At 41.0% G+C, this 27,081-nt stretch overlaps 1 protein-coding gene across 5 annotated transcripts in view; it reads right to left on the bottom strand.

The window, feature by feature from the left end:
- Positions 1-27,081, bottom strand: part of PDGFD (platelet derived growth factor D) — a 141,804-nt gene that overhangs the window by 18,541 nt on the left and 96,182 nt on the right. For 4 of the 5 annotated variants that reach the window (XM_062615330.1, XM_062615329.1, XM_062615332.1 and 1 more), the window contains 2 exons: positions 12,875-12,934; positions 7,949-8,150 (listed from right to left, as the gene is read on the bottom strand). In XM_062615330.1, coding sequence (XP_062471314.1) covers positions 7,949-8,150; positions 12,875-12,934 — 262 coding nt within the window. The remainder of the gene's footprint in view (positions 1-7,948; positions 8,151-12,874; positions 12,935-27,081) is intronic. The other variant, XM_062615333.1, reaches the window with a different exon arrangement.

Below are 27,081 nucleotides of genomic sequence, written 5' to 3'. Positions count from 1 at the left end.
GCAGGCAAGAAGGATTCAGGCAGCCTAGCCTCATCCCAGCATAAGATAAAGGGGCAAATTCTCCTGAAAGCAACATTCAGGCACATGAACGACAAGAGGGTGACTGGAAACAGCCAGAATATATTTACCAAGGGCAAATCATGATGGACCTGCCTGAGATTCTGCTATAATGAGATAACTCTTTTGGTGGATGAGGTGAAATCAGCGGTCATCTGCTGGGTCATCTGCTGATTTTTGGCAGTGATCCATAGCATCCTTGCAGCCAAACTGCTGAGATATAATGGGATAGGTGGACTACAAATTTGGCAGATAACCAGAAGGCCTTAGAAGCTTGAGCAAAATGCCCAGCAATTCCAAATACAGCTGGTGGCTGGTTACTAGCATGCTCCCCAGTCAGTAATGCTGGGATATACACTGCTGAAGATCTTCAGTAATGATCAGAACAATGGAATTATATGAACCCTCAGCAAGTTTGTCAGCGACATCACATTGAGGGAATTCGTCCATGTGCTGTAGGGCTGCCATTCAGAAGGATCTCAGCAGTCTGTATAAATGTGCTGGCAAGAACCTCATCAGGTTCAGTGATGGCAAATGGAAATTCCTGTGCCTGACATGGAATAACCCCATGCATCAGTCCAGACTGGGGACACACTGATTAAGCAGAAGCTTTGCAAAAAAAAAAGCTTTAGCATCCTGGTAAACAGCAGGTTGAACATGAGTCAGCTGTCTGCCTTGCAGTGACACAGGCTGCATGCTGAGCTGCATCAGGAAGAATTTGGCAGCAGGTTGAGGGAGATGAATACTCATGTTCATTCAGCTCTTGTGAACCTGCATCTGCAGTACTTTGTGCAGTTTTGAGTCCCCTCCAGCAGAAGAGGATGAACAAACTAGGCGTTCAATAACAGGTGACCATGATGGTTAAAATGCTGATCCAAAACAGCCACAGTGAGGCCTAGAGAACCATATTTGTTTAGTCTGGAAAGAAGACTAGAGGGGGTTCTAATAATTGTCTTTGGCTGTCTAGAAGGTGCTACTGGGAGCATGGAGTCTCTTCTTGAATGTGCACAGCAAAAATACAAGGGAAAAAAACAGAAGTTGCAGCAAGGAACATTTCAGTGATCTCTAAGAAAAACTAATCACCATGAGGTAGTCTAACACTGGGACAAATTTATCCAACAGCTTGTGGAATCACTTACCCCTGTTCATATTTTGTGCATCAGCAAGGGATGGAACTGTAGTGTGGTTGGAGTATTGTGTGTCAAGTGGGGATCCAGAGCTCATCATCTGTTTTCATGTGTGGTTTAGTTTATAACAAAGGTTGTGCTGCTGTTTTAATTTTGACTTTCGGGTTTAAAAAATTCCTCCTATAAAGCATGGCATTTCACAGAGAATTATGAATACATTGAACTCTTTCTCCCCAGCATTCACTTTCCACTAGCATGAACTTGTGTGTCAGGGCTGTGACAGGTAGAGCAAAGACATTCATTCAGAGCAGTGCTGTAGCTGATTGAAGCTATGGTGTGGTTGAACTTGAATTGGAAAATGCAATCTTGTACATACAATAAACAGTTACATCTTCCACTGGGTAAATCACCTAAATGCACTGGCACTGATGAAATTATTCTCCATAGTAAATGTTGACCAAACACTGTGGCCTTTAGTCTTCAACACATACAGTTAAAGGTTTTCACTGTTCCACTGCACATACTTAATGATACCACAATAAGTACTTTGTTAAATCTACCTGAAAACTTTGGTAGATATCCAAGTCTTTCTCTTGGGAGCTGGGGAAAAGATGCTGCAGTTTGGATTTACTACAGAATCACAATGCCAAAACAAACCTCGTCAATACAGCAACTATTATTTTAGAGGATGAGAGATCAGAATTGCAGTGGGATAATAACTGTCCACGTAAAACATGGTTCACAATATATAGGCCTATTATAGACTGGCAAACCAATTATTAGCTGTGGTATGGGTCAAGTAGCAAAAGCAGGCCAAACTATGAGTGTCACAAGTGGATGCAGCTTCATTGAAATCAATGGGATTGAACAGCTTATTCCAGCAATAAATAACTTGCTGCAAGTTTCACTAGCATTTTAAAAAAAGAGTCTAATAAGAAAAGCTTTCACTGCAGTGACCAACAGGAATGTCACATAAACCATGAGGGAAAATCACATTTGTTGCAGAAGGGGAAGAGTACAGGTACAGATATGAGTTAGATGATTGTAAAATGAATGGATGTGTGTAGTTTGCATGCAATAGACAAATTGGCTCCCAGATGAAGATGAGTGGAAGAAATACCCTACTTTTTTAAGCATGGGGAATACTTTGCAGGTATTTGGGAAGGTACCTATAATATTCACATTTCCTGTGAATAAGCAGGCATTCAGCATTTGTGATGCCTGCACATTCTATCTGGTGCACTGAAACTTGCTGGCAGCCATCCCAGAACCTTTCAAGGAAGAGTACATGAATGTTTGCAGTAATTTATTGGCCACTGTTTGCAGCCCCCCTGAGAAATTACATTCCTGAGTTAAACTTTTAACTTCTTGCTAGACCACTGTAAGTAGTGACAATTAAAAACTATTGTTAAGGACATGGCGAAACTTGCCTGATCTTGGGAACCTGTTTGGACAGCAGAAACATTCCATGCAGATTTCTGGTCTCATCTTGCTACTCCCCTTCTAGAGAGCAGTGTGGCTATGCCAGCAAGTGTCTATTTATTTAACCTGTAAAGCTGTCATTGCAGACAGATGTTATTGCGAGAATGTCCCACCTGATTAATTTCCTCTGATAGCCAAAGGCTTCATGCATACTATTTCCAGAAAAGAAAATGAGCACAGAGGCATGTGTAATCTTGTTAATGACAAGAATGTATCTATCTGCAGCTGCTCCTGCTCCCCAAATTTATTCATAAAAAAAGCCCAAACAAAACCACACAAATACAAAATCAATAAAAAACAAAACAAAACAAAACCACAAACCCTGAAAAATAAACAACCTTCCAAAAAACACCCAAACCAACAAATAAAAACCCCCTCAAAAGCCACAAAACAATAACAACAAAAAACAACAAACCCCCATTCTTTTTATAAAGATGATCCCTTTCTCTAGGTACTACCCCCTCGACATTTCTGTGAAGAGAAACAGTGAAATTTCTCTTTGCTTTCTTCATTTGTAGACAACTCATTTCACAGGCAGAGAACTTTCAAAACCCGTATTTTTCAGTTCAAGGTAAAACTTCAGAATGACCAACAGAAGATAAATACAAGCAAGCATGTGGGAAAAGTTAGATGTTTAATTGATGGTTGAAACTGTTTAGAACAGTATCTCTGAGGAGTTCTAATATTGTCAAGCAGATACATCGGTGCTTTCAAAAATTTAAATTATAAGATCAAAAGTTTTCCTTTTAACACTTCTGAATATACCTTATGACTCTGTAAAAGAATATAAATCTAGAAGTTAAACAAAATTATAGATGTTGGCTGTTTTTTATATCTACCTATGTTCTTGCTTAGAACAGTATTAAATAACCTAATAGCCAGTGATATAGAGATGTTTTATATTTGTAACAACCAAATTACTATGACACTGAGATGAGCTACAACATATTACAGCAATGCAAAAGGAATTATTTTAAAGTATATACTTTATTTGGTATGACCTGCTTTTTTCCTAAGAGCCTAGGATGAGCTTAAGGCTGAATATTCACTTTCAGAATGCAGCAATGGATAGCAAAACTTTTTGAGTATATTTACCACTGCTGCAAAGGGTAAAACATCTACTTGTCATATTTTCATGAAGGAGGAGTATACTGTAGTTCGTAGTTTACACAAGGCAGCTCATTCCAGGATTTTGAAAATGTGCATGTGTGTCTTCCCCTTTTCTGTCCTTTTCTGCCTGTCTGAAGCGGTTAACAGCAAACCCCATTGAACATATGTAGAATTAAATTTCAGACTTCATGTGGTTAAGAGCAAGACACACCTGATACCAATATCTCACTTCAGTAGTGTAAATAGAAAGAAATGCATTTAACTCAATAGAGCTGCATCAGTGCTGTAGAGGTGTGAGATCAGATTCTGTAGATGGAATGGAGTTATCACATATACACAGACTTAATCAACACACTTTTCATCTTTAAGGTTCTTGCAGGAGGTATTCAGGGATTGATCTATCTGTGATGGAAGGGAGTAAAGAAGATGGAGCCAGAATCTTCTTTCAAAGGACAAGAAGTGATGGACTCAACTTGTAACATAGGAAAACCTATTTAAATGTTTAAAAGAAAACAAAGACCCCTCCTTTGTTTGGAGGGTGGTCAGACACAGGCTGTCCAGAGAGGTTGTGTATCCTCCATTCTTGGATATATGCAAAACCTGACTAGATATGGTCCAGAGCAACCTGTTAATGGTGACCCTTCCTTAAGCTGGGTGGGTGGACTATGTAAACATCTGAGATGCCGTCTCACTCTGTCTATAATGTGATTCTGAATTTCAGTTGTGCTAAAACACCGTGCTTCTTATTTCCTTACCCTGATCCTTACCTTTATAGATGATTGATTGCCAAATTAGGAAAACTTAACATTTAAATATCATTTATCATAGAATCATAGAATCGTTAGGGTTGGAAAGGACCTTAAGATCATCTAGTTCCACCCCCCCTGCCGTGGGCAGGAACACCTTACGCTAAATCATATCACCCAAGGCCTCGTCCAACCTGGTCTTGAACGCTGCCAGGGATGGAGCATTCACAACCTCCCTGGGCAACCTATTCCAGTGCCTCACCACCCTAACAGGAAAGAATTTCCTTCTTATATCCAACCTAAACTTCCCCTGTTTAAGTTTTAACCCGTTACCCCTTGTCCTGTCACTACAGTCCCTAATGAAGAGTCCCTCTCCAGCATCCCTATAGGCCCCCTTCAGATACTGGAAGGCTGCTATGAGGTCTCCCCGCAGCCTTCTCTTCTCCAGGCTGAACAGACCCAACTTTCTCAGCCTGTCTTCATACAGGAGGTGCTCCAGTCCCCTGATCATCCTCGTGGCCCTTCTCTGGACTTGTTCCAACAGTTCCATGTCCTTTTTATGTTGAGGACACCAGAACTGCACACAATACTCCAGGTGAGGTCTCACGAGAGCAGAGTAGAGGGGCAGGATCACCTCCTTTGACCTGCTGGTCATGCTTCTTTTGATGCAGCCCAGGATATGGTTGGCTTTCTGGGCTGCAAGCACACACTGCCTGCTCATGTTCATTTTCTCATCAACCAACACCCCCAGGTCCTTCTCCGCAGGGCTGCTCTGAATCTCTTCTCTGCCCAACCTGTAGCTTATACCTTTTATTAGAATTGGCATTCAGCAACACTACCTCTTAAGCTCAATTTTGTGGCATAATTTGGTACATGAAGAGAGTTATATAGGAGCGAAATCATTAGAGATCCATTTACACTACATATATGACATGTTCTGAAAACTCTGTGAAAGACAGGCAGAGATTACATCAAATTGTTGTTATCTGCCTCAGTGCTGTTCCAACTAGGGATAAAAAATGAAACCCAAGCTAGAAGCAGAAACAGATAGATATCTGAAATAAATGATGATATAATCTGTTGCTCTCTTTGCTGCAAGGTTGTCCTATTGCCTATAAACATCCCTCAGAGATCCAGTGTCTGTGTTTAAAATCCACCAAGCATTTCTAATATAAGGACTTGTTAAAGCTATTCCCCACTCCTGACATCATTCAAGAATAAGCGTTTAATCTTGCCAGAAGTTTACGACTAAGTAAAAATTCGTAACTGAATTTTTTTAAGTATCTGATTGTGGTGAGGTGCTTTTGTCCAGAGAGCTGCTAACAGTCAGGGAATTTTGCCTGTAGTTTGAAGACAAGAGAAAAACTATTTTACAACTTTTTTTCTTATTTCTGTAATCAAAACAATAATCAAAAAAACCCTATTAAAATAAATCAAGTGTTACAATAATAACTGGAAAACTCTTTATGTTTTTTACACTGCTTTGTTATGCAAGACGATGAATTACATTTACACTAAATGGAGAAAACGTTATGCATCTGAATTTCTGAGCACTACTAGATCAGATTAGTAACTCTAGCCTACATAGTCTGAACTAATAAAACAGCAAATGCTATTTCCCATATATTTCGTCATTTAAATATATGGAGTACTAGGCCAAATGTGATCTGAGAGTCAAACGAAATCCGAAGAGCAGAACCAGTACAGTATTGAGGTTTCTAATCAGCTTCTATTAAAATCAAATCAGACCCTTTATTTTGTTTGTATATGTGTCTGTCGATGTCAAATCCAGCCTGGGAATAAGGGACACACAGAACATGTTTCACAGACCCCTAAATGAGGTCAAATTGATGTCAGAAGTGATGCAGTGGCAGTTACATGACATTTTTCACAAAATGTGCTGTGTCATGGATGTGCCACAAAGGTACAGAATGAAAAGGTTCAGTTTTCACTGGAGGGGTACTCAGGGCTATATTGCAGATTCCTTTGAAGTGCTGAGCCTAAAACCAAAGATGGCCAAAGTGCCTTGGAAACCTTACACCAAGCTGGCTGCACATCTAACAATATATTGTATGTGCCTGAGATCCTTCTACTGCACAGAGGTCAACATCCATGGGACAGCCCATATCCCTACCATTTATCTCTTAGTCTTTAATACAAGGTGGCCGGTGCAAACTATCACCAAGAATGGCAGCTGGCTTGTGCCAGCTCCTGTTTCAGGTCCAGCAATGACCTGAGGTAATGACATTTGGCCTAGAAATAAGCAGAGACCAGGCCAGATAATTTAGCAATATGGTGATTGGATTTCAAGTCCTGAGAACACTCCTCAACGCCATTTTCCCTAATACAGATGCAATTTACATATCTCTTTTAAGATCAAAAGCTTATCATTTAATAGCAAGTAAATTTCATAGAATTAAAATCCTCTCTCCCTGCCCAGCACATGCTTAACATAGGGAGGATGGGAATTAAGATGTAAATAAATGTTAAATTTCACAGAATCAGAACTGTGATTTGGGCATTATAATTCTAAAGTTGTAAAGAAGAATGCATATGAATATATAACTTGGAAGACAATACTAACAGGAGAACTCACTCATATCAAATATTTCACTCCAGAGCTCCTGTGGAGACTACAGTAATTGTCATCTCAGGGAACCCTAACAGACCTCCTAGATCTGTTCTTGCACTTAAAGGGAAATTTCATCAGGCCCTTCAGCCCATGGTTACCCCAGAGCATGACATACTTCTAAATAGTGTTTCTTTATCATTATGAGTTTGTACTTATACCTTAACATCCCTTAGCTTTACCATTTGGTGGATGATTTGACCTAACAGAAGGAAACAAGAAACATAACCCAGAATGTGCGCTTTGCTCAATTACAAAGATGTTAAACCATAATAATGTTCCCTGCCAACATAATGAAAACCAGTGAGATGCTCACATCCTGAAAAAACAGCTGCACATACAGGTGTCTGCACCAGATGCTTCCCTAAGCACAATGTGATAAAAATTATTATTCCTCACTCAACAGAGAATGATCCCTAAGCAGGGTATTTAAGGAAAGATGATAGTGCAGGTAATTAGGAGCCCCATGTCTTACACACAAAGCATTGTTTAAGAGGGTGAAGCTGAGAACCATCTGTCCTTTACACATGGGCTTATGTTTTTATTTGTGAATTCATCATAACGATGGGCAGTTTTCAGCCTGATTTCTCAGGCGAGTTCTTAGTCAGAAAATGATTAAGGATTAAATAGCTTATCCCTGATTTTAATACCCTTGATGTTTTATTGTCACACTTGCCCTGTGACTCCAACAGGAACATGGGCACAAGAATCTAATAACTGCCCAAAGGACATTTCTATGAAGAGTGAAAGAATATCCTGGTCTTGCCCCAAATCATGTATACAGTGTCTTTTCCTACCTTTTGACTTCCTGTCATGGTAGCTCCTGCCTCGATAATGGTGGCCACTCTCTGTGTACAAATTCTCAAGATCTTCTTGCCAGGAGTCCGGGTTAAAGTGTTTGAGCAGATCCTCCACTGTGTCAAATGCAGCAATGGTCTGATCCAGTGCTTCTGCCGTGAGGGTAGGATCAGTCACTGATGGAGAGGGATAGGATACCCCCTAAGAGTGACATACATCTCAGTGTACTTGGAATAAATTATAACACCACTTAAAACAATTCAAAGCAGTTACTGAGAAAATCATTATTGACTGAAACAGCTATTTTGGGCCATCTTTTGAAGTCCTTAGGTGAGCCATGCTGTGTTATATCTGTGTTTTCTTTTTGTAAGGAGAAAATTCACCAAGGAACTTCCAAACAAGTCCTAGAGGAGATGCAGGGAATGGAAGCACTGCCACTGTTGGTCTGTCAACATGCACACCCACTCCTCAAAGGAGATAATGGTTTGCACATACACAAAGATGTAATGGAAATATCTTTGGAAACCACTATGGTAGCCATGATCAAAGACCAGAAGTGCCTTCACAGCTCTGCCAGCTTTGTTAGCAAATCCATAACAGGCAGAGGAGAAACCACAGCAGAGAAAGACAAAGGCAGCAAGTCCACTAGATCTCCCTCCTTTCCTTGGTCAGTTTGGATGACAAATTTGGCTTGGTTAAAGACTTGAAAAGATGGCCTTTTATTCCCAAGAATTAAATGTATTATGAAACACTGATTAATGTCAATTCTCCCACCTTATTACAAAAAATATAAGTTACTAAGCAAATGAGAAAAAGTGTGATATTTGGATCTCAGTGGTGTAACAATGAATGCTGTGATTGCCACCACAGTTGTATCCTTACAGTTATATCACAATACCGAATGGAATATTATTTTCCACCAAGAAGGGCCAAGTACCATTTTCTGAGTGCGTTTGGCTCCCACTGAACTAGTGGCACAACTTGAATTTGTCAGAAAGATTGCAGCACTTTCATTTTACTGGAGAGGACTTCAAACATTTTTAATAATCATCAGTTAGAATCACAATATTCACTACCCTGATATCACTTTTTCCTCTGTCCAAGCATAAGGCCTAATAGTATGTGTAAAATACATGCAAGTAAGCTATTAATGCAGATCTGTTTCTCTCTGAAGGACCACAATCAAAATACCTGATTTTGTCCAAGCAGAAGCATAAAAAAGAGCAGGACTTGTTTGAATTTTGGTCTTGTGAGTAAAAGCAGTGGGGGAAAAAACCCTAGAAATCCTCTTATCTTATTAAAACCCATCTTTGAAGTAAAGTGGCAGAAACATGCCATTTAAAATTAAATATTTTTTCCCCAAAAAATGCATATGTTAAGCTATTGATCTTTGTGATCAACTTTACTCAGCTGGGTAGTAATGGAAATGTCAACTCATCCAAGTAAAGTTACTTACTTTTTTGCAGGATTGTGTCCTTCAAAGCTTACTAAATCGTTTTAAAGTATATATGTCTTTTAAAACAAACCAGCTGTCTGTAATGGTAAGCTATATCACAGAAGTAACAGCCCTTGATATTTTACTGCATATGCTTACTGAAAGTATGGACTGTTCAAATTATAAAAAAAAAAACAAAGAGAAGAAACAGAAAACAATACTTTGGTCAATAAAGCATAGCTGTTCTTTACTGCTTCTCATGAACAGCACAAGAAGTTTTAGAGGGCCCACTTGCGACTGCAATGCCTCTACGATACAGAGCTAAATAAGACACAGTGCAGATGGCTGTAAAAATTCATGACCCACTAAAAGGGAAAGCATACCTCAAACCATCTCTCCAGACTCTCTAAGTGTCTTGGAGTAGAGACTGTCAGAGAGACAGGAGCTCAAAGAGTTGAAAAGCTCACACCAGCCAAGAGAACACAGCGTTGTTGCCTAAAAAAAATGCTGCAGGAGACACTGTGCTGTGCTAATGCACTCTTTGAGGTTACAAAAGAAAAATGAACCCAAATGTTATTGCTTACTGAGGAGAGCTCCGTGGAGCTCATGGCTCATCTGTGACTGCAACCCAACAGGGAAATGTCAGGCCCCGATTGCCTTTCAAAAATAAGTGAGATGGTGCAAGGATGCTCAAGAGACAGCAGCAGAAAAATCAGGCCATAGGTGTGTGGCTGGGATGATGCAAGAGGTTTTTTTTTCACATGTTCAACTATGCATTTAATTACAGAACTGCAGGTCAGGCTGTGAATTTGCAGGGCATTTCAAACTAAAACAGGCAGCAGGGATTCCCCATTTTCTTTTCATACAAAAACTTCTACTCAAGAGATTTGTGCTGCCTCATTCACACACAGAAGAAGGCTTAACTTTTTTCTCAGTGACAGTCTAGTCAAGAGGAATTATTTCAACAGCTCACATAACCTACTGGCAGTGACACCATGTGACAGGCCCAAAAGCAACTTCAAAGCTGCCAAACCAGCTGGCTCTCTTCTGTCCTGCCAAGAATGAGGCACTAGCTTTAGAAGAGCTTGTGCTCATCATAATCTGGCTTCCAAGACTGAATCCAGAAAAAGGGCAAGAGGAGTAGTGAAATGCAAGAAGCATTGAAGAGCAAACATTTTCCACATTATGTACCTCTTGTACATTTCTTAAAAGCACTGAAAGTATTTTCAGTTTCATGGGAAACAAAGGGGTTATTTTTGTGGGAGGGGGTTGCCAGTGCTCTTACCCTTGATTTCTCTTCCCCCATTCTTTTCCATTTCCTGTCTGTACTGTGAGGTTGACAGACAGTTCAACGTATATCACACCTGTTTGTTGGTCATAACATTACTTCACAGGTAATGGAAATTAACCTAACAAGGAGTAAATTTTATTTCCTTTTTTTTTTTTTCCTGTGTTTGCCATGCTGGGTTATGGGCAAAAGTATTAGTTTTAGCTTTCTGAGGGAAAAAAAAAACAACAAAAAAAACAAGTACAAAATATGACTCTGTGATATGACCACAGACAAGAAATAATTTGCTCCCTCTAAAGTTTTCATTCTGAGAGTTGTACCCAGATACTAAAATGAGTCTTTGGGTTCCCTGTAGGTTTGAGCAGCAAAACTGCCACGCAAACTGAGCTATCAGCAGAAGAGTATGTCAGCGTGTTGGCAGGTCTGTGTTTGTCCTTCTGCTCCTCAGGACCATGGCAGAATTCCTGAATTTTTCTGTCCTGAAGAATTTGGATGTTCTCATACTTTTTTCATTGTGCCTTTGGGAAAAATCACTCAACCTCTCTACCTTATTGTACCTGAGGATAAGAAAAGGCTCATGGGTGCAATGGATGTGCAGTAGAAGAAGATATGTTTTATTGGATAGGGGACAGCATAGGAAAACCAATGAAATTGGAGTTTACTTCTGGTTTAGCTGCAGGTTTCCAAGTGACTTTGGGCATTGGCTGGTTACCTGTAATATTTGTACTGAACTACCCTACCTGTAACACATTAACAATTTTTCAGTAACAAACAGATGTGAAAGATAAATGAGCTTTTATATATATGTGTGTGTATATATATATATATATATATGAAAAAAATAATGGATTATTGTTTGGTGTATTGTGCATCTTACAGTGTAAAGGATGATAACTAACATGGTGTTTACCATATACTTCATCTCATTTTCATACTTACCTGATGAGGGAGCCCTAGGCTTACATTTTCAAATACCACCCTACCATATTTTTAAACAAAACGTTCTAGATTTTCTTTTCCAGCCCAATATTAGAATGAAAATTGAGTTTATGTCTCTCAATAACATGTTGTTTTACCATCTTGTACTTGGCATATCCAGTAGATCTCAGCCCTGCTAACATTACTACTCAGGACTTTCAACACAATTAGTTTAAGGCTATAAATGAATTGTATCATGAAGTGCAACTGTTATTTGCAAGCTCAAGGGTAAACACAAGTGAGATTGGATTAACCTCTTCTAATTTTGGCAATACAGAATCTTCTCTCTACTTGCTGCCTGGCTTGCACATTAGTCGGTAGAATTTGCCATTATTTCATTTACTGCTCCTCCACTGGCAAGTCCTGGCAGTTACTGTAACAAAGGTGCTACCACTAAATCCTCTTCTATGAATGCTCAAAACATTGGTCTCAAGTCTGCTTTGAGCACTGACCCTTGTCTCATGTGTTTTAAGAGGCACTTACAAGAGCTGTGACATGGTTCTGACCAGCAAGCAGAGCACATATGAATTATGAATTCTGATGCTACACTGACATTCCCCAGCATTTATCTTTACTTTGGAAATGAAAGAGGGGAAAATTTCTGCCCAGTGACACAAATCAAATGTAATAAAGAGTAAAGTAAAATTTTATACCAGATTACTTGTTTTCCTGATTTCTTTCAAACTTTTTTTTTCCTAAGTTGCATTTCACTGATGAATAAGATACTTCAGATATAATACTTCGCTACAAACACTTAAAAACCCCCATAGAATCATAGAATAGTTTGGGTTGAAAGGGACTTTCAAAGGTCATCTTGTCCAACCCCCTTGAAATGAGCAGGGGCATCTTCAACTATATCAGGTTGCTCATTATTGACAATGAAAAGCTAGAATCATCTTCCTGCCAGTCTGTTTTAATATAGTCTTCTATTCAGGTTAAGACATTTTACAGTTGAAAAATGTAAGTTTATATCTTGTATTTTCATCTTGGCAGCATGAGTTTGAAAGCAAGAAATGTTTCCCAGTAGCTATCTCATGTGGTTACAACAGCTGAAGGAATATCCTCAGTATTTTCTCCTTAAAAACACACTGGTTGAGTTGGATAAATACTTATTTCATCCGTCCTCTGCCAAAGGTGAATACATGGTTCCTCTGTACAGGTGCCATTTAGTGAGTGGGATTCCTATCACCCCATCCATGGGCAAAATAGTAACAAATTACTTACTGAGACAGAGCTTGTGACTGACTCCCAGTTGGTTTCTGAGGCTGCATGCTGGAAATCATCCTAAGGGGAAAAACCCACAGGAAAAATCACCATTAAGGTAATGTCCTAAATTAACTGCAGAACCTAAAAAGTCTTTCAGCATTCATTATCTGTCATCTTTTTCAACCTTGTTTAATGCAAGAGCCCTCGCTATGTGCCATTTCTAAATAATACTAGTTCCATTCAGGCTCCTCCCTTTTCACTGTTTGTAAACTAGCTCTTTCTGAGCTTGCTGAGGCAAAAATAGGTATTATTATTATTTATAATATATGTTCCTTTGCATAGCAAGACCTAATTTGGTCAAGACCATTACATTCATCTTCCATCAGAAATATTAAATACCACCTCTGTATGTCTACATACAGGTATTAATGCTGTTCCTCAAACTGATCCATTCTGGAAAGAATGTGGATGTGATAATACTCTGGTACTATTTAGACAACATGAAAATCAGGACAATCTAAGCCATTTGAAATGTAGTCCTAACATCAGTGTACTGCCACTGGTGGCCTTACTGAACAGAACTTGCTTATCTGTGCAGAGCACTGAATAGCACTATGTCCTTTGCATAAAAAAAAACAGCCACAGTACGTTTACATTGGAAGTGTCATCACACAAAACCTGTGGGCATTCATGATTAATTGGAGCACAGGGATGGGATTCATCTCATCTGCCTTTGGAAATCTACACAGCAAAAATCTAAGCTAGTCACCCTTGTTTCCATTTATGGTCAACTGAAACTAGCATTTCCAGGGTGCAAGTCATAGAATCACAGAATCATAGAATAGTTAGGGTGGGAAAGGACCTTAAGATCAACTAGTTCCAACCCCCCTGCCATTTAGAAGCTTAATTTGGGATGACATTGCATTCTAAAAATGTTTTTTTTCTCTCCATTGTCTACAGAGGGAGTCTGAGAGGACTAGCTTAGACACAGATATTAAAAATGTAGATGTTTACATGTGGTCACCTGAATCTGAATCCACTTATCTGACCAGTGATAAGCAATCATTGCTTAAATAACGAAGTAGCCATTTCTTTAATCTTTTGGCACTTCTACTCATTTCCAACTGGAATAATTAAACAACTAAAAATGGAAAAAAAAGCAATATTACAGAATGGTTATTTAACAGACACATGCAGTGAATAGCTAATGATTGGCATGCAGGTAATGAACGTGGACTGAAATGACAGCTTACCAAATTTTTATTTTTAATAACAGAATTTATAATGAAAGCACTTAAAATGGATCAGTGCCTGGGCTCACCATTCTACACTGACTATGCATTTTTTAAGATGGCAACTGAAGGGGAAAATGGAAAGGCAGCTGCTCTGCTGACGTTCTTGAGACTCGGTGCTGCATTGCACCATAAATATATGTTTATATTTCAATTCTTTCTTCGGAGTGGAAAGAGAAAATTGATCACATAATCTGTTATTTCATCAGTAAAATTCTCCTCTAGTCAAGAAGAATCACTTTCAGATCCAGACTCAATATACATGGTATTTTATTTTTAAATTTCCTACAGAAAAATATTCAAATATCTTAAAAGTCACAAGATTGTTTATTCAGTATTGTTGATGATTCTTCTTCTTAAAATGTTCCTTTCTCGCAAATTTGAGGCGTTAGAAGTAGTAGAAATAGAAGCCCTGCATAACAGGGCTAAGGGAGTTACTGAGGCCCAAAATGCCATCACATTACAAGTCACTAAGTGACCACTGAAAATGCAGAGCTATTTAAGCATTAATAATTAAAGTGGTAATTTTATTCTAAGAATACAAAAGCAAAATATAATTGGTGAAATTTTAAATGCAGATTAAAAAAATTAAAAAACAAACAGTAAAGAGATCTGCAAATGCTATGACCAGGTTATAAATAATTCAGGAACTGTGGCCACATTCTTTACACATTTTGTTGCCCAGTTCTTGACAAGCCATGACTTAGAGTAAATAAAAATGGATTTGAAAAGCTCATGCATCCTTTTGTAACGGTTGCCACTTGTAAAACTTGGAAATCGTTTCCTTTCTGTCATTAGCTTCCATTTAGCACTTCCAGAAAAAAGTGGCATTTTGCTCTGAGGCATTATTTTAAAACAGGAACAATCTGCCTCATTGAATGTCTGGAGAAGACCACAGACAAGGAATAATTTTGTGTTTGAAGCGATGGTGCCCTTGTGTTATCTAACTGTAGATGTCAAAACTGTTGCTTTAGTCTATGATTCTTTGAGATGGTTGATGCCAGGAAACCCCTCCAAAACTCTGAGATAGACATGTACCACCTGCTTCTTGGATCAAAAACCTGATGACTGCACATTTTGACTATGATTTTATTTCATCTGCATAAACTATTCACAACTATATGGCTTTGTTCCACCATCACTCAAGGCAGCTGTAGTCATTTTTGGCTTCTCGAAGCTTTCAAACTCTCCAGTTTGAAGATTATTGTTATCTATGGCTTCTTCTTGTAGCTATTTCAAGTAATAATACTAAAGTGGTTCTCATCATTACAAAACCCTCTCTTCCTTTATCAGCATTGTCCCTAGCAGAACCTGAAGGACAAATCTATTTTCAGTGCTATGTATTCAATTCATGCTACCCTGTTTACGCAAATTTGCATGTGATCACTTGACTATTTCATTATGATCACTTACAGATCACTTGACTATTCTTCATTATTTAAAATGGTATATTATATTAAATATTATAATACCCAATTAACAAAAATTAGATCTTTTTAAATGAATACTGGAAAAATAGAGTAGTAATAATTTAGCTACATCAGCCTGACAACAGTGCTTCTATATTTGCATATGTGTCATGGTAACATAACAACATTAATGAGACTTCAGCAACACATTGCATTAACTGTCCTAGAAACAGCAAAAATACAGGCAAAACAACAGGGCTACCAATTACCTTCTAATAACAGCTACTTTTACTGTAGAAAAATGACTTCCATACCTCAACTTCCAAAATTACACCTCAGAAAGAGAAATCCTGAGTAGTTCTTAAAGATGTATAAATACATAAATATGCATGGACATTGATATAATGTTCTTGGCTCTGTTTGAGACAAAGATAAGCTACTCTTTCCTTTGAAGACTCTGTCTATAGCCTGTCTCCCCCCCATTGTTCTCTAATAAGTGACAAGGACTCAAGGGGGATACTCTTTGCCTCACCTAGGGCTTTTACAAGTGGAGATCATGACGCAAAATCACTGCTATCAAGGATATATGAGACTGTTGTCGTGGTTTAAACCCAGTCAGGTAACTCGTTCACTCACTTCCCCCCCTTTCTTGCCCTCCCCCTGCTCTCGGAGGGACGGAGAGGAGAATCGAAAAGAATGCAACTCCCACGGGTTGAGATAAGAACAGTTTAGTAACTAAGGTATAACACAGATCACTACTGCTACCACCAATGATAACGATGATAAAGGAAATAACAAGGGAAGAGAATACATCATCTCACCACCAGCCGACCGATAACTCGCCCCCCAAGCCCGACCAATCTCTGACCGATACCTCCTCCAACCCTGCAGTCCCCCAGCCCTTCCGGCTAACTCCCAGTTACCTCCTGGGCATGACGTGCTGTGGTATGGAATACCTCTTTGGTCAGTTTGGGTCAGGTGTCCTGTCTCTGCTTCCTCCCGGCTTCCCCTCCTCCCTGGCAGAGCATGAGGCTCACAAAGTCCTTGGCCAAACCAAAACATCGCTTGTTATCAGCTCTGTTCCCGAGCTGAAAGTCAAAACATTGCACTGCACCAGCTACCAAGAAGAGGAAAAATGACTGCTACTGCTGAACCCAGGACATTATCCACCCCTTATTCCATACCATTCACGTCATGCTCAGATCCCATATTTTCAATATACCATCGCTCTTATCTCAGTGCACTCTTATCTTAGTGCATAGACCAGTCCCTATAAAGCTGCTGAGTCCATCTGGTCCATGATGTCAGGCTCCATCTCTTGTAATAGTCTTCCAGAGCAGGAGAGACTGTGTGCAGTGTTCACACTCGTGAATAACCTGGGCAATAGTGTCCATTGCTAAGTCCACCCCTCGATCATGAGTCCATCTCTGTGTTGCATCTCTGCTCTGCTGGCCTGAAGTGCATTGGGCCCACCAGGCTCAAAATAATTCACTGTCCCCTTCAGCAGTTTCTGCAGCTTGTTGCTGGGGACTCCACACAGCTGCCTTCCATCTCCGATGCTTCCAAAGCACTGGAGGGGCCCAGTGGACTAGATATTTGCCCATACTGTCACACACACCCTGCCACTCATGACTGTCCAGCTTTGGGGAAAATCTCTTGGTCCCCCCATATCGTCGTCTAACCCCAGACAAGACCCAGACCTGACTCTGCTTAACTTTTGAGATCAGACAAGATGGTTGTGGGTAGAACACAGTCTGTGTGTGTGCCAACATGCTGATCCCCATCACAATCAGCAGGCAGGTCCCAAGGATGCCCAAAGGCCATTCAAAACCTTCAGAACTCTCAAACGATGCTGCTGTACTTGTCACTGGGGCTGGTGTAGCTGCTGTGCTTGCCGGCTCTCCCACCGCCAGCTTCTCTTTTCCTGAGTCCAGCTCTTCCTCCTCTGCCTTGCTGGGAAATGCTGCGGGGTCTCCTGCATCCTCCTGGGGCTCGGCGGGCGGCGTCCGGGAAATGCTCTCGGCCGTCGCGGGGCTGGGCTCCTCCGCGGGGCTGGGCTCGGCCGCGGGGCTCGGCTCTGCCGCGGGGCTCGGCTCCTCCGCCGCCTTCTCCCGCTGCTCGGCAGCCCCTTCCTTCTGCTCCTCGACCGCCCCGACCTCCTCCACCGGCAGCCATCCCCTCGCGGCCTCCGGCCCCGCTCCCGCCGCTGCTCGGTCCCCGGGGCCGCTCTCCCGGGCCGGTTCGGCTGCCGCCGGCTCCCGGGGCCGCTCCCACTCTGCTCCCCGCAGCCTCACGAAGATGGAGAGTAGGGCGAGGGCCAGGACGGTGAAGAGCAGCCGGACGGCCACGTACAAGTCCACGGCCACGTCCGTCCCGCCCTGCTGCTGGAGCCCGCCCGTATTACAAGCCATTGCCATAAAGCACAGTGAGACAAGAACCTTAGCCCAAGCCCCATACTTGATAAACACTATCACAGCAAATACCGGCTCTACATAAGTTACAACATTCTGAAGCTGTGAGATCAAGCAAAACAACTCTGAGACCCAATAAATCAGCATTGTGACGAGTGACTATTAATCCGGTCAGATCTGTCGTTATCTCAACCCTTCGTGCCCCACGTTGGGCGCCAAAAAGAACTGTTGTGGTTTAAACCCAGTCAGGTAACTCGTTCACTCACTTCCCCCCCTTTCTTGCCCTCCCCCTGCTCTCGGAGGGACGGAGAGGAGAAGAAAAGAATGCAACTCCCACAGGTTGAGATAAGAACAGTCTAGTAACTAAGGTATAACACAAATCACTACTGCTACCACCAATGATAACGATGATAAAGGAAATAACAAGGGAAGAGAATACATCATCTCACCACCAGCCAACCGATAACTCGCCCCCCAAGCCCGACCAAGCTCTGACCGATACCTCCTCCAACCCTGCAGTCCCCCAGCCCTTCCGGCTAACTCCCAGTTACATCCTGGGCATGACGTGCTGTGGTATGGAATACCTCTTTGGTCAGTTTGGGTCAGGTGTCCTGTCTCTGCTTCCTCCCGGCTTCCCCTCCTCCCTGGCAGAGCATGAGGCTCACAAAGTCCTTGGCCAAACCAAAACATCGCTTGTTATCAGCTCTGTTCCCGAGCTGAAAGTCAAAACATTGCACTGCACCAGCTACCAAGAAGAGGAAAAATGACTGCTACTGCTGAACCCAGGACAACTGTAAACACAGATAGCACTAGTTGCTGCAGAAAATGGTTTGCAGCCTGGGAGTTCATGACCTGTATCAGCACAGGCTCTGCCAGGGTCAAGCCATTGGGTTTGGCAGGGGTATGAACAGGGAGGTATCAGGGAGACACCAGGGATGAGGTTGGAAAGCTCATCAATTTGAGAAGCGTGTTGTCCATGACTCATTTTTCTGCATCACAACTATGGCAAAACACGTGAGTCCTCCAAGCTATGGTGAATTACTACCTGGTCCTCAAATTAAAAGCAAGAAACACTTTCTAGCATTCCTGTGATTCTTCACTTTTTACATACTTTATCACTGTAGGCCAGCCTTTAGCCATCTTGGTACATGACATCTATGAGGCATGATGCCTGGGAAATGCAATGACCGCCACAGCATGGGCAAAACACATGAGCAGTTCTCTCCAGTGAAAAGAAGCAGACCCATATCTCTATAAGATCCTATATAAATTCTTTCCCTTAATCTGCAAGTCTCTGGGTGATTAGATTAGGTTTGGTAAAAGATTGCTTATCTGCCAAAAGGACCATAAACTACGGATAATAAACGCTGAGGTGATGCCCTCTGCTTCAGGGAATGGGAAAGGTTCACAAAAGCGCTGTGGAAAGAAGAGTCCAGACAGCATCCTAGACTGATGTTTAAGGCCTACTGGTTTAATAAGGTCCACTCCAGAAGGAAAAACCTTCTCTAGTGTGACCTGGTCACGGAAGCGGAAGAGAAGTAAGGGTGGAATGGTGAAAATGCAGGCATGTTCTTGGGGCAAGTAAAGATGAGAAAGAGGAGAACAGAAACAAATTAAGGAAAAATTACCAATATTTTCTCTGATCACTGAATTTATAGGGATTACATTTTATATATAAAGCAACAGGCATTTCAAGCAAATAAACCCCGAACTCTGGAAACAGTAAAAGCAACAGCGTTTGGTAAGTAACAGACAAAAGAAAAGTTATAGTTCCATTAAAAAAATTGTTATGATAATCAAGTTTGCACACTTCCACTGATTAATTATAATTTCCTATATAGCATTTTAGTACACTCCAATTTCTATTCTTAAAGATAACTGAAAGCACAGAGATATACACCTTAAAATGCCTTTTTCTTTGATGATATTTTCAGTTCATCACATTGCTAGTTTTCATATTCACATCAGAATGATATTTATCACCACTTCGAATGATGCTGAAAGATGCCTATTTTCCTACATCTGGCTACTGACTAGGAAGTCAGAGGCTGCATTTTCCTCACCTGCATTAATGGGTAAGTAACTGCTCTGTTCAGTTCTAGTGACCAGGCTTTAAAATATAAGATATTGAATTTGGAAACGATGCAACAATGATTGTTCACTATCTGGAAATCATACCTTGTAATGATTGCAACACTAAATGGAGGCCAGGGTCTTTCAGGAAGGTTAGAGGTAACTTAACCTTATTTCTCCTGATAATAATCTGTAGTTAGCTACAAAAGGCCATTACCAATGTCAACAAGGTCTTTTATCTGGCAGTGCAAAGTATTTAACAAAATCAGGTGTTTGTACTCTGAAGGCAGTTAATTTTCAAACTGAAAGTACAAGCACATTTTACTACTGATGGCAGCTGCCACTGGATCAGATAAGAAATTAAGAAATAACTTTAACCATACTGATTTTTCTTTTCTATTTTTCGGTGTAGTCCCATAAAGGCAGGCCATCCATGACATCACGGTTTTAAAGCCAGTAACAAGAGGTCAGACAGCCACCAAAGTGTCTGATCCCTAACGTGATAGTATGATTGTTGCCCTTTAAAAAAAGACATAAATTGAGTGTCTAAAGCCCAGCTGCCACAACATATCAATAGCTACAACCTTATCGGTTATGACTAAGTTAATGCTAGTGCAAAATGACGTATAAAATAACTCTTTGATTTGTTCTGACACATTTACTAGCTATAACTTAGTGGGAAGAACAAGATACTTAAAATTTCAAAAGTTTAAGGCTGTAATAATGATTTAGGTTAACTGCAGTTTGATACATTTATTTATGAAAATTTGAAGTAAAACTGAAGCAGAAAAATATACTTAGTAACAGTTACATTTGGCCAATATTTCTGTTCATCCTTCACCTAGTTATAGAATTAGGCAATACTGGGTGCATGTTAAGAGTCCCCAGTACACTGACATTTAAATGATCTCTCTAAAAGGTCAGATATTACTTGCTCAAAAGAGATGATAGCTATGCCTTTGAAAACTCAGATGTCATCTAACACTACAGTGACAATGAACACCCTGTTGATGCACATACCCACAGGAGAGTGCACAGGCATTCACTGCCATGCAGTGCAAATTGTGCATTACCTTTAATTTTTCTGTTCATCACAGAAACCTCTCCTTACATCTACAAGGGATTTTCTTTGCTAACAGCTACTCTGGGTCATACTAAAGTTAAGCAATTGTAAACAAATTATAAATGAATCCTCTTTTTGAATTTTTACCTGATTGGCAAATTTTACTTCTGCAGTTAAACACTGGGACACAAAACTTGAAAGGTCCTTCCAGGTTGTCATTTCCAAACCCCTCACACTGGTTGGCTGTTTCCAAACTAAATTTATCCTTATTGCACTTATGTAAGTGCCAGCTTTGCCCTTTTCTTTCTCTCCCAAGTTTGCTTCCTGCAGTACTTCTGAAGAGATGCTACATCTCCTCTCAGCATCCGCTGTATTACACTAAGAAGCCAAGTTGTCTTGGCCCTCAGTAAGAAATGTCCTCTTTTCCCCTCTCTGTCCTCTAGCTGTTCCCTGAACACAGTCCAAGAAAGATGTGGTTGTTCCATGCTGCAGGAACTGAAACTGTACAAATCATTCAAGAAAAGATGCAAATACTTCCTCACTGGTCCTATGCCTAGTACATATAGAAATTTTCTTCTCCCCTTTTTGTAAACCAATAAGATGCCATTTAACAGAAAATGTTTTTGTTGTTAATCCCTACATGAGTGACCTCTTTGATCTTTCTGGGCTGTTGCATTTCACTGAAAATCAATTCTCCAGTGCTCAAGGTCATTCAGTCATCCTATCTGACACTCATGAATTCCCATTCATGAGTAATGCAATTCAGCTCTATGTGTGCTGCAAAAGCCACTAAAATGCTACTATGAAAGGTTGTGCTCTGGTCCCTAAACTCCCCTGAAAATAAAACCAATCATAAGACCAACCCTTTAGAAACTCCCATTAGTGAGCTCTCCCTGGCTGGATACTCCCTTTTGCATTAAAGCATATTATCTCCCCTTTGACTGCCTCACAGCTTTTTTATTAATTGCTATCTCCTCCAGCGTGATTGTTTCCTGTGTGGCACTGGGTGAGATGCTCCCCTGAAGTCCAATTAGATTTGCTATACAGCATTTCCTTCCTCTCTAGACTATTCTCCAGTTTGGCATGAGCTCCTCTGATAAAGAGACCTGGAGTTTTTTCTAGTTGACAAGTGCCCTATAAGCTTTCTAGGTCAGACTAATGAGGGTACTGCTGCCCTGGCCATTCTCATGCCATTGATGCTACAGAATGCCAATGCATTCATAGTTTGTACATGAGCTATAACTCACCTTATCGCTATCCAAAGATGCAAGCCAGGTGTGTTAAGAATCTGGCTGCTCCCTGCTTGCTTCCTTTATATTACTATTGTATAGGAGACGCTTTCAGCAGTAACTCTGTGCCTTATGGTCTGTGGTGCCCACTTCTTGGCAGTGACAGCGGAAGATGCTGAAGGCAACTAGGGTGCTTTCTCACCTTGTGTCTAAGCATACTTGGGCCACAGTACTGGTCCATTTCACATGGCTTGCTGGTGTCCCTGTGATGTCCCAGCTCTGCTAGGGCAGTGGGAAGTGGACGTCAAGAGGAGTCCTGGTCAGTGTGGTGCTGCACATCGAGATGGTGGAGTTGGACTGCTGCCAAGTGGAAAAAAGCTTGGGAGGACTGACCCTATGAGCCAAAAACTCTCTCCCAGGTCAGAGTCCAGTGCCCTTGGGAGAGCTTTGGTGGACTTATGCCATGCTGACTGACAGAAGCAGCCTCTCTAGTAAAAGGCGAATCTGCCTGAGCAAAGCTGAAAAAGCTGACACTTCACTTGCCTGGCAGCCTCCAGGTGGAAAAAAGTCCTTCAGAGTTAACAGAAGGCAGTGGCAGCTGGTTATTTCAGGTCCTCCTTCTTGGTGTGACTCACACCAAATGGGAATGCACTGAGAGGCCCCAGTACTATGGGTATAAGGAAAAATATTAATGAAAGAAAACCTCCTAGGAGCTACCTATTAATTTTCAGTCTACTTCCCACTTGGGTTTCTACCTATTTTTTATATATTTAAGCATGCTCTATAATCAGTGGAAATAATCATTTGCAAATAGAGCCTAATTTCATTTAATATTCCAACTTTTCCATGGTTCTACTAGGAGGATCTGCTAAGTGCTCTGACATGCACACTCATATTTTCAGTTGTGATTTGGGAGAAACATGGGAGGAATAATAACAGTAATGAAAAACTCTAATGGAGCTAAGCAAATTTAATTGCAAAGCTGAGGACACAATGTAAAAAGGTACTGGTAAGGGACATTACTTGTCCTAGCAGCAATCCCAGCCTATTGATTTATTTGTGAAAGATCCATTTGTTTTTGAGCTCTCTCCCAGAGGATGCTGCTTCATTCTGCAGTAAGCATGCAGCAGGAGCATGTATTATGTTTCACAGATAATGCAAAGAAAAACAATTTGTTCACTCTCCTGCTTTGACTGGAAGGCATCGCTTTTTCTAGGACAACAAGAAGGGACTGATATACAAACTTTCAAGATGACAGCAATAATCACAAAACCAGCAAGAATACATAATCTCTGAAGGATAAAAGAACTGTTTTCTCTTAGCTTTTTCAGGTTTTCAATAAGATCAAAACCAGTTGATTCAGAATCACAGAATCATAATAATAGAATCAGCTAGGTTGGAAAAGACCTTTAAGATCACCATGTCCAACGATTACCCCAGGACTGCCAAGACCACCACTAAACCATACCACTGACGGCCTACCTGGCTACCCCCTCTGTAAAGAAACTTTTCCTAATATCCAGGTTAAACCTCTCCTGGAGCAGCTTCAGGCTGTTCACTCGTCTTACTGCTTGTTACTTGGTAGAAGAGACCAACCCCCATCTCACTACAACCTCCTAGAGATCTATAAAGTCCCCTCTGAGTTTCTCTTCTCCAGAATAAACAACCGCAGTTCCCTCAGCAACTCCTTGTAAGACTTGTTGCCCAGACCCTTCACCAGCTCTGTTGCCCTTTTCTATACCAGCTGCAGCACCTCAATGTCTTTCTTGTAGTTAGGCACCCAGAACTGAACACAGTGTTCGAGGTGCGGCCTCACCAGTGCCCAGTACAGGGGGATGATCGCCTCCCTGGCCCTGTCGGATACGTTATTTCTGATACAAGCAGGATGCTGTTTGACTTCTTGGCTACCTGGGCACAAGCTGGCTCATGTTCAGCCGGCCGCCAAACATCACCCTCAGGTCTTTTTCTGCAGAGCAGCTTTCCAGCCACTCTTCCCTAGGCCTGTAGCATTGCATGTGGTTGTTGTGGCCCCAGCGCAGGACCCAGCACTTTGCCTTATTGAACCTCACACCACTGGCCACAGCCCATCAATCCCGCCTGTCCAGATCCCTCTGCAGAGCCTCCCTATCCTTCAGCAGATCTGTAGCTTCACCCTGGCTAGGTGATCTGTAACAGAATCTTACCAGGATATCAGCTTGGATGGCCTTCCCTCTGATCGTCACCCACAAACTTTCAGCCTTCTCACTCACAACATTGAGTTCAAGGCAGTTGGTGTACTCCCTGACATACAACACAACCACCTCTTTTTCCTTGCCTATCCCTCCTAAAGAGCCTGTAGCCATCCATTGCAGCACTCCAATCATGCAAATCATTCCACCGTGTTTCTGCGATGGCAATTATGTCATGATTTCCCTGCTGCACAGTGGCTTCCAGCTCCTCTTGTTTGTTGCCCATGCTGTGGGCTTTGGCATAAATGCCTTTAAGTTGCCTTGTGGATCTCTACTTCAACAGCGGTATGCTACCCCATGGCTCATTTCTATCAAGATTTATTGCAAACAGCATGGGTTCAACTTGGGTTTCATCAAGCAGCTAGAGTAAGGAAAACTATCCAGACTAGACTTTCAGCCTATTCCTAAAAATGCCATTGACACTGTTAAAGCTAAGTACCTTAAGAACACTTCTCATTTCTCTTACGCATTTCTTACAAATATCAGTTATAAGTAACACAGTGAATGAACACTAGGTAAAAAGAAAACACCTTACATTTGTCATATTTTTTTAAACAATCTGACTAAACCATGTTATCAGGTTTGGGATCAGCTTACTAAAAGCCAGCGTGGGAAATCCTTCTAAACATTAAACTGAGATCATGATCTCAGAATCAGGAAGGTATGCACTGGATCAGAATTAGTCTGTGACACATTTTATTTAAATTCTAACTAAATACAAGCATAACCAAATAGACTAAGTATTGCTGTAGAATTATAATAAAGGTTTTCCAAACAATGAAAATCAAGAGGAATAGGTCATTTCATTTTTATACTAATGACCTGGAAATTTTCACACAGTTGAAGCCAAAAAAAAAAATATTTTTTTTTTTTTTAAAAAAGAAGTTGTAAACACATTTAATACAAATAAATATTCTGGGACTACTGGAGGTCAGAAGCAGAGGCAGGAAATAAGAACAAGTTCTTATTTAGAAGAATGCAAATGGAGAAAAAGATACAAGCCATAAACTCTATTTGATGGCACGCACGGGCTCAGAAAGGAACTAGTGCCAACAGCCTGGGCTGAGCAAAGAAGAAAAACAAGAAACTAACCGGTAATGTGACATGGTGACATGGGATACATGATGACTTATGCCTGCACACAGTAGATTTCCCCCAGGATGCAGATGATCTTCTCTATACCAAGGCAGTGCCACACCATCAGAAATCACTACCTCCCAGGGGACAACAGGCAGAGGTGGGTGTGTGTGAACATCTATATGTCTTCACCACCTTCCCATGGGTGCAGATCTGGGTTGTGCTCACAAAAGAGTGAGGTCTGTGGGTGTAAGCAGCTTTTCTGGAAACCAGTAATGGGTATTCTCCAGATAACAGGCACAGACAGTTTTAACCTACTTGGGTGCGGTATCAGATCTATAAAAATTTCAGGAGGTAGCTTCATTCCCCACCTACAAAGATGCCAAGGTAGCACCAAACACATGACATCCTGGCCTTGCAGTGCTGGTCTGAGAAAGCCAGGTTTTTAGGTTGCTCACCTCCATCAGCAATGCAGGTCTATGGGAAGAAAACGGGGAGAGTACTCCTGTACCTTCTGGCAGAAAGACTTTGTGATTCAAAACTGAGTCTTTCTTGAACACCAGAGAGCATATTTAATGTATCAAACATACAGTCTGTTTTTACTGCTGGTTCTAATAGAGCCCTCCTGGCCATACTGATAATCTTTGCTCAGAATGGCAAACCCTCCTGGATAGCCACTAAACCAGAGGAAGACCAGCAGCCATGCAATTCCCCAGATTTCAGCTACTGGCACTACAAGTGCTTTCTCTGTTTTTAATCTACTTCTTAATGCACCTCAAAAATGTAACTGAACCAGCACTGAAGTAGCAATACCAGCACTCAAAGTTGCTGCTAAGGCGGGAAGGCAGAGTGTTTACTTTCACATATTTGTGATGGAGATAAATTACATATATAGAGAGCAGTGTCCTATTTTCTGCTGCTTTGTATTATCTGCCCTGTCTGCTCTTTTTATTTTTTTCCCTTCAAAGCTCAATAGTACCATTTTTTTTCTGTATGAACTCATTCATATGCAGAAAAGGGGTGGAGGGCCTGAATATGAATGTGACTTATATATCCGGGCTCTTTGCTAACCATGAGCATAAGATAAACACATTAGACCTCGTGTTCATCATGCCTGCCTAGAGGATAGGCAGCTCAGAGGTAATATGGACATGCAGCACACTGTTCATCTTGAAATAAGGATATCATTTCCAGTCACATGCAAAAGTTTCACCTCCTCTGTAAAAACAACAATTGTTTTCTGTTTGATTTAGGTATTCATACCTACACAGGATTTCCAATTTCTATTCACTTCTAGAGAAAACAAAATTTTCAGCAGCCTATTTCCATCACAAGCAGCTTCTTCAGCATGCAACAAAACCCATATGGAGCAGTCAGACTATCTGTCCTCTTCCAAGGATTTTTTTTGTTTCAAGCTTATTAGATGGATCTTGGTGTGAGATA

Source organism: Pezoporus occidentalis, unplaced genomic scaffold (assembly GCF_034315485.1).
Source record: "Pezoporus occidentalis ecotype Australia unplaced genomic scaffold, CSIRO_AGI_Poc_V1 ctg18, whole genome shotgun sequence".
NCBI lineage: Eukaryota > Metazoa > Chordata > Aves > Psittaciformes > Psittacidae > Pezoporus > Pezoporus occidentalis.
This window is presented reverse-complemented; position numbering and strand designations above follow the sequence as displayed.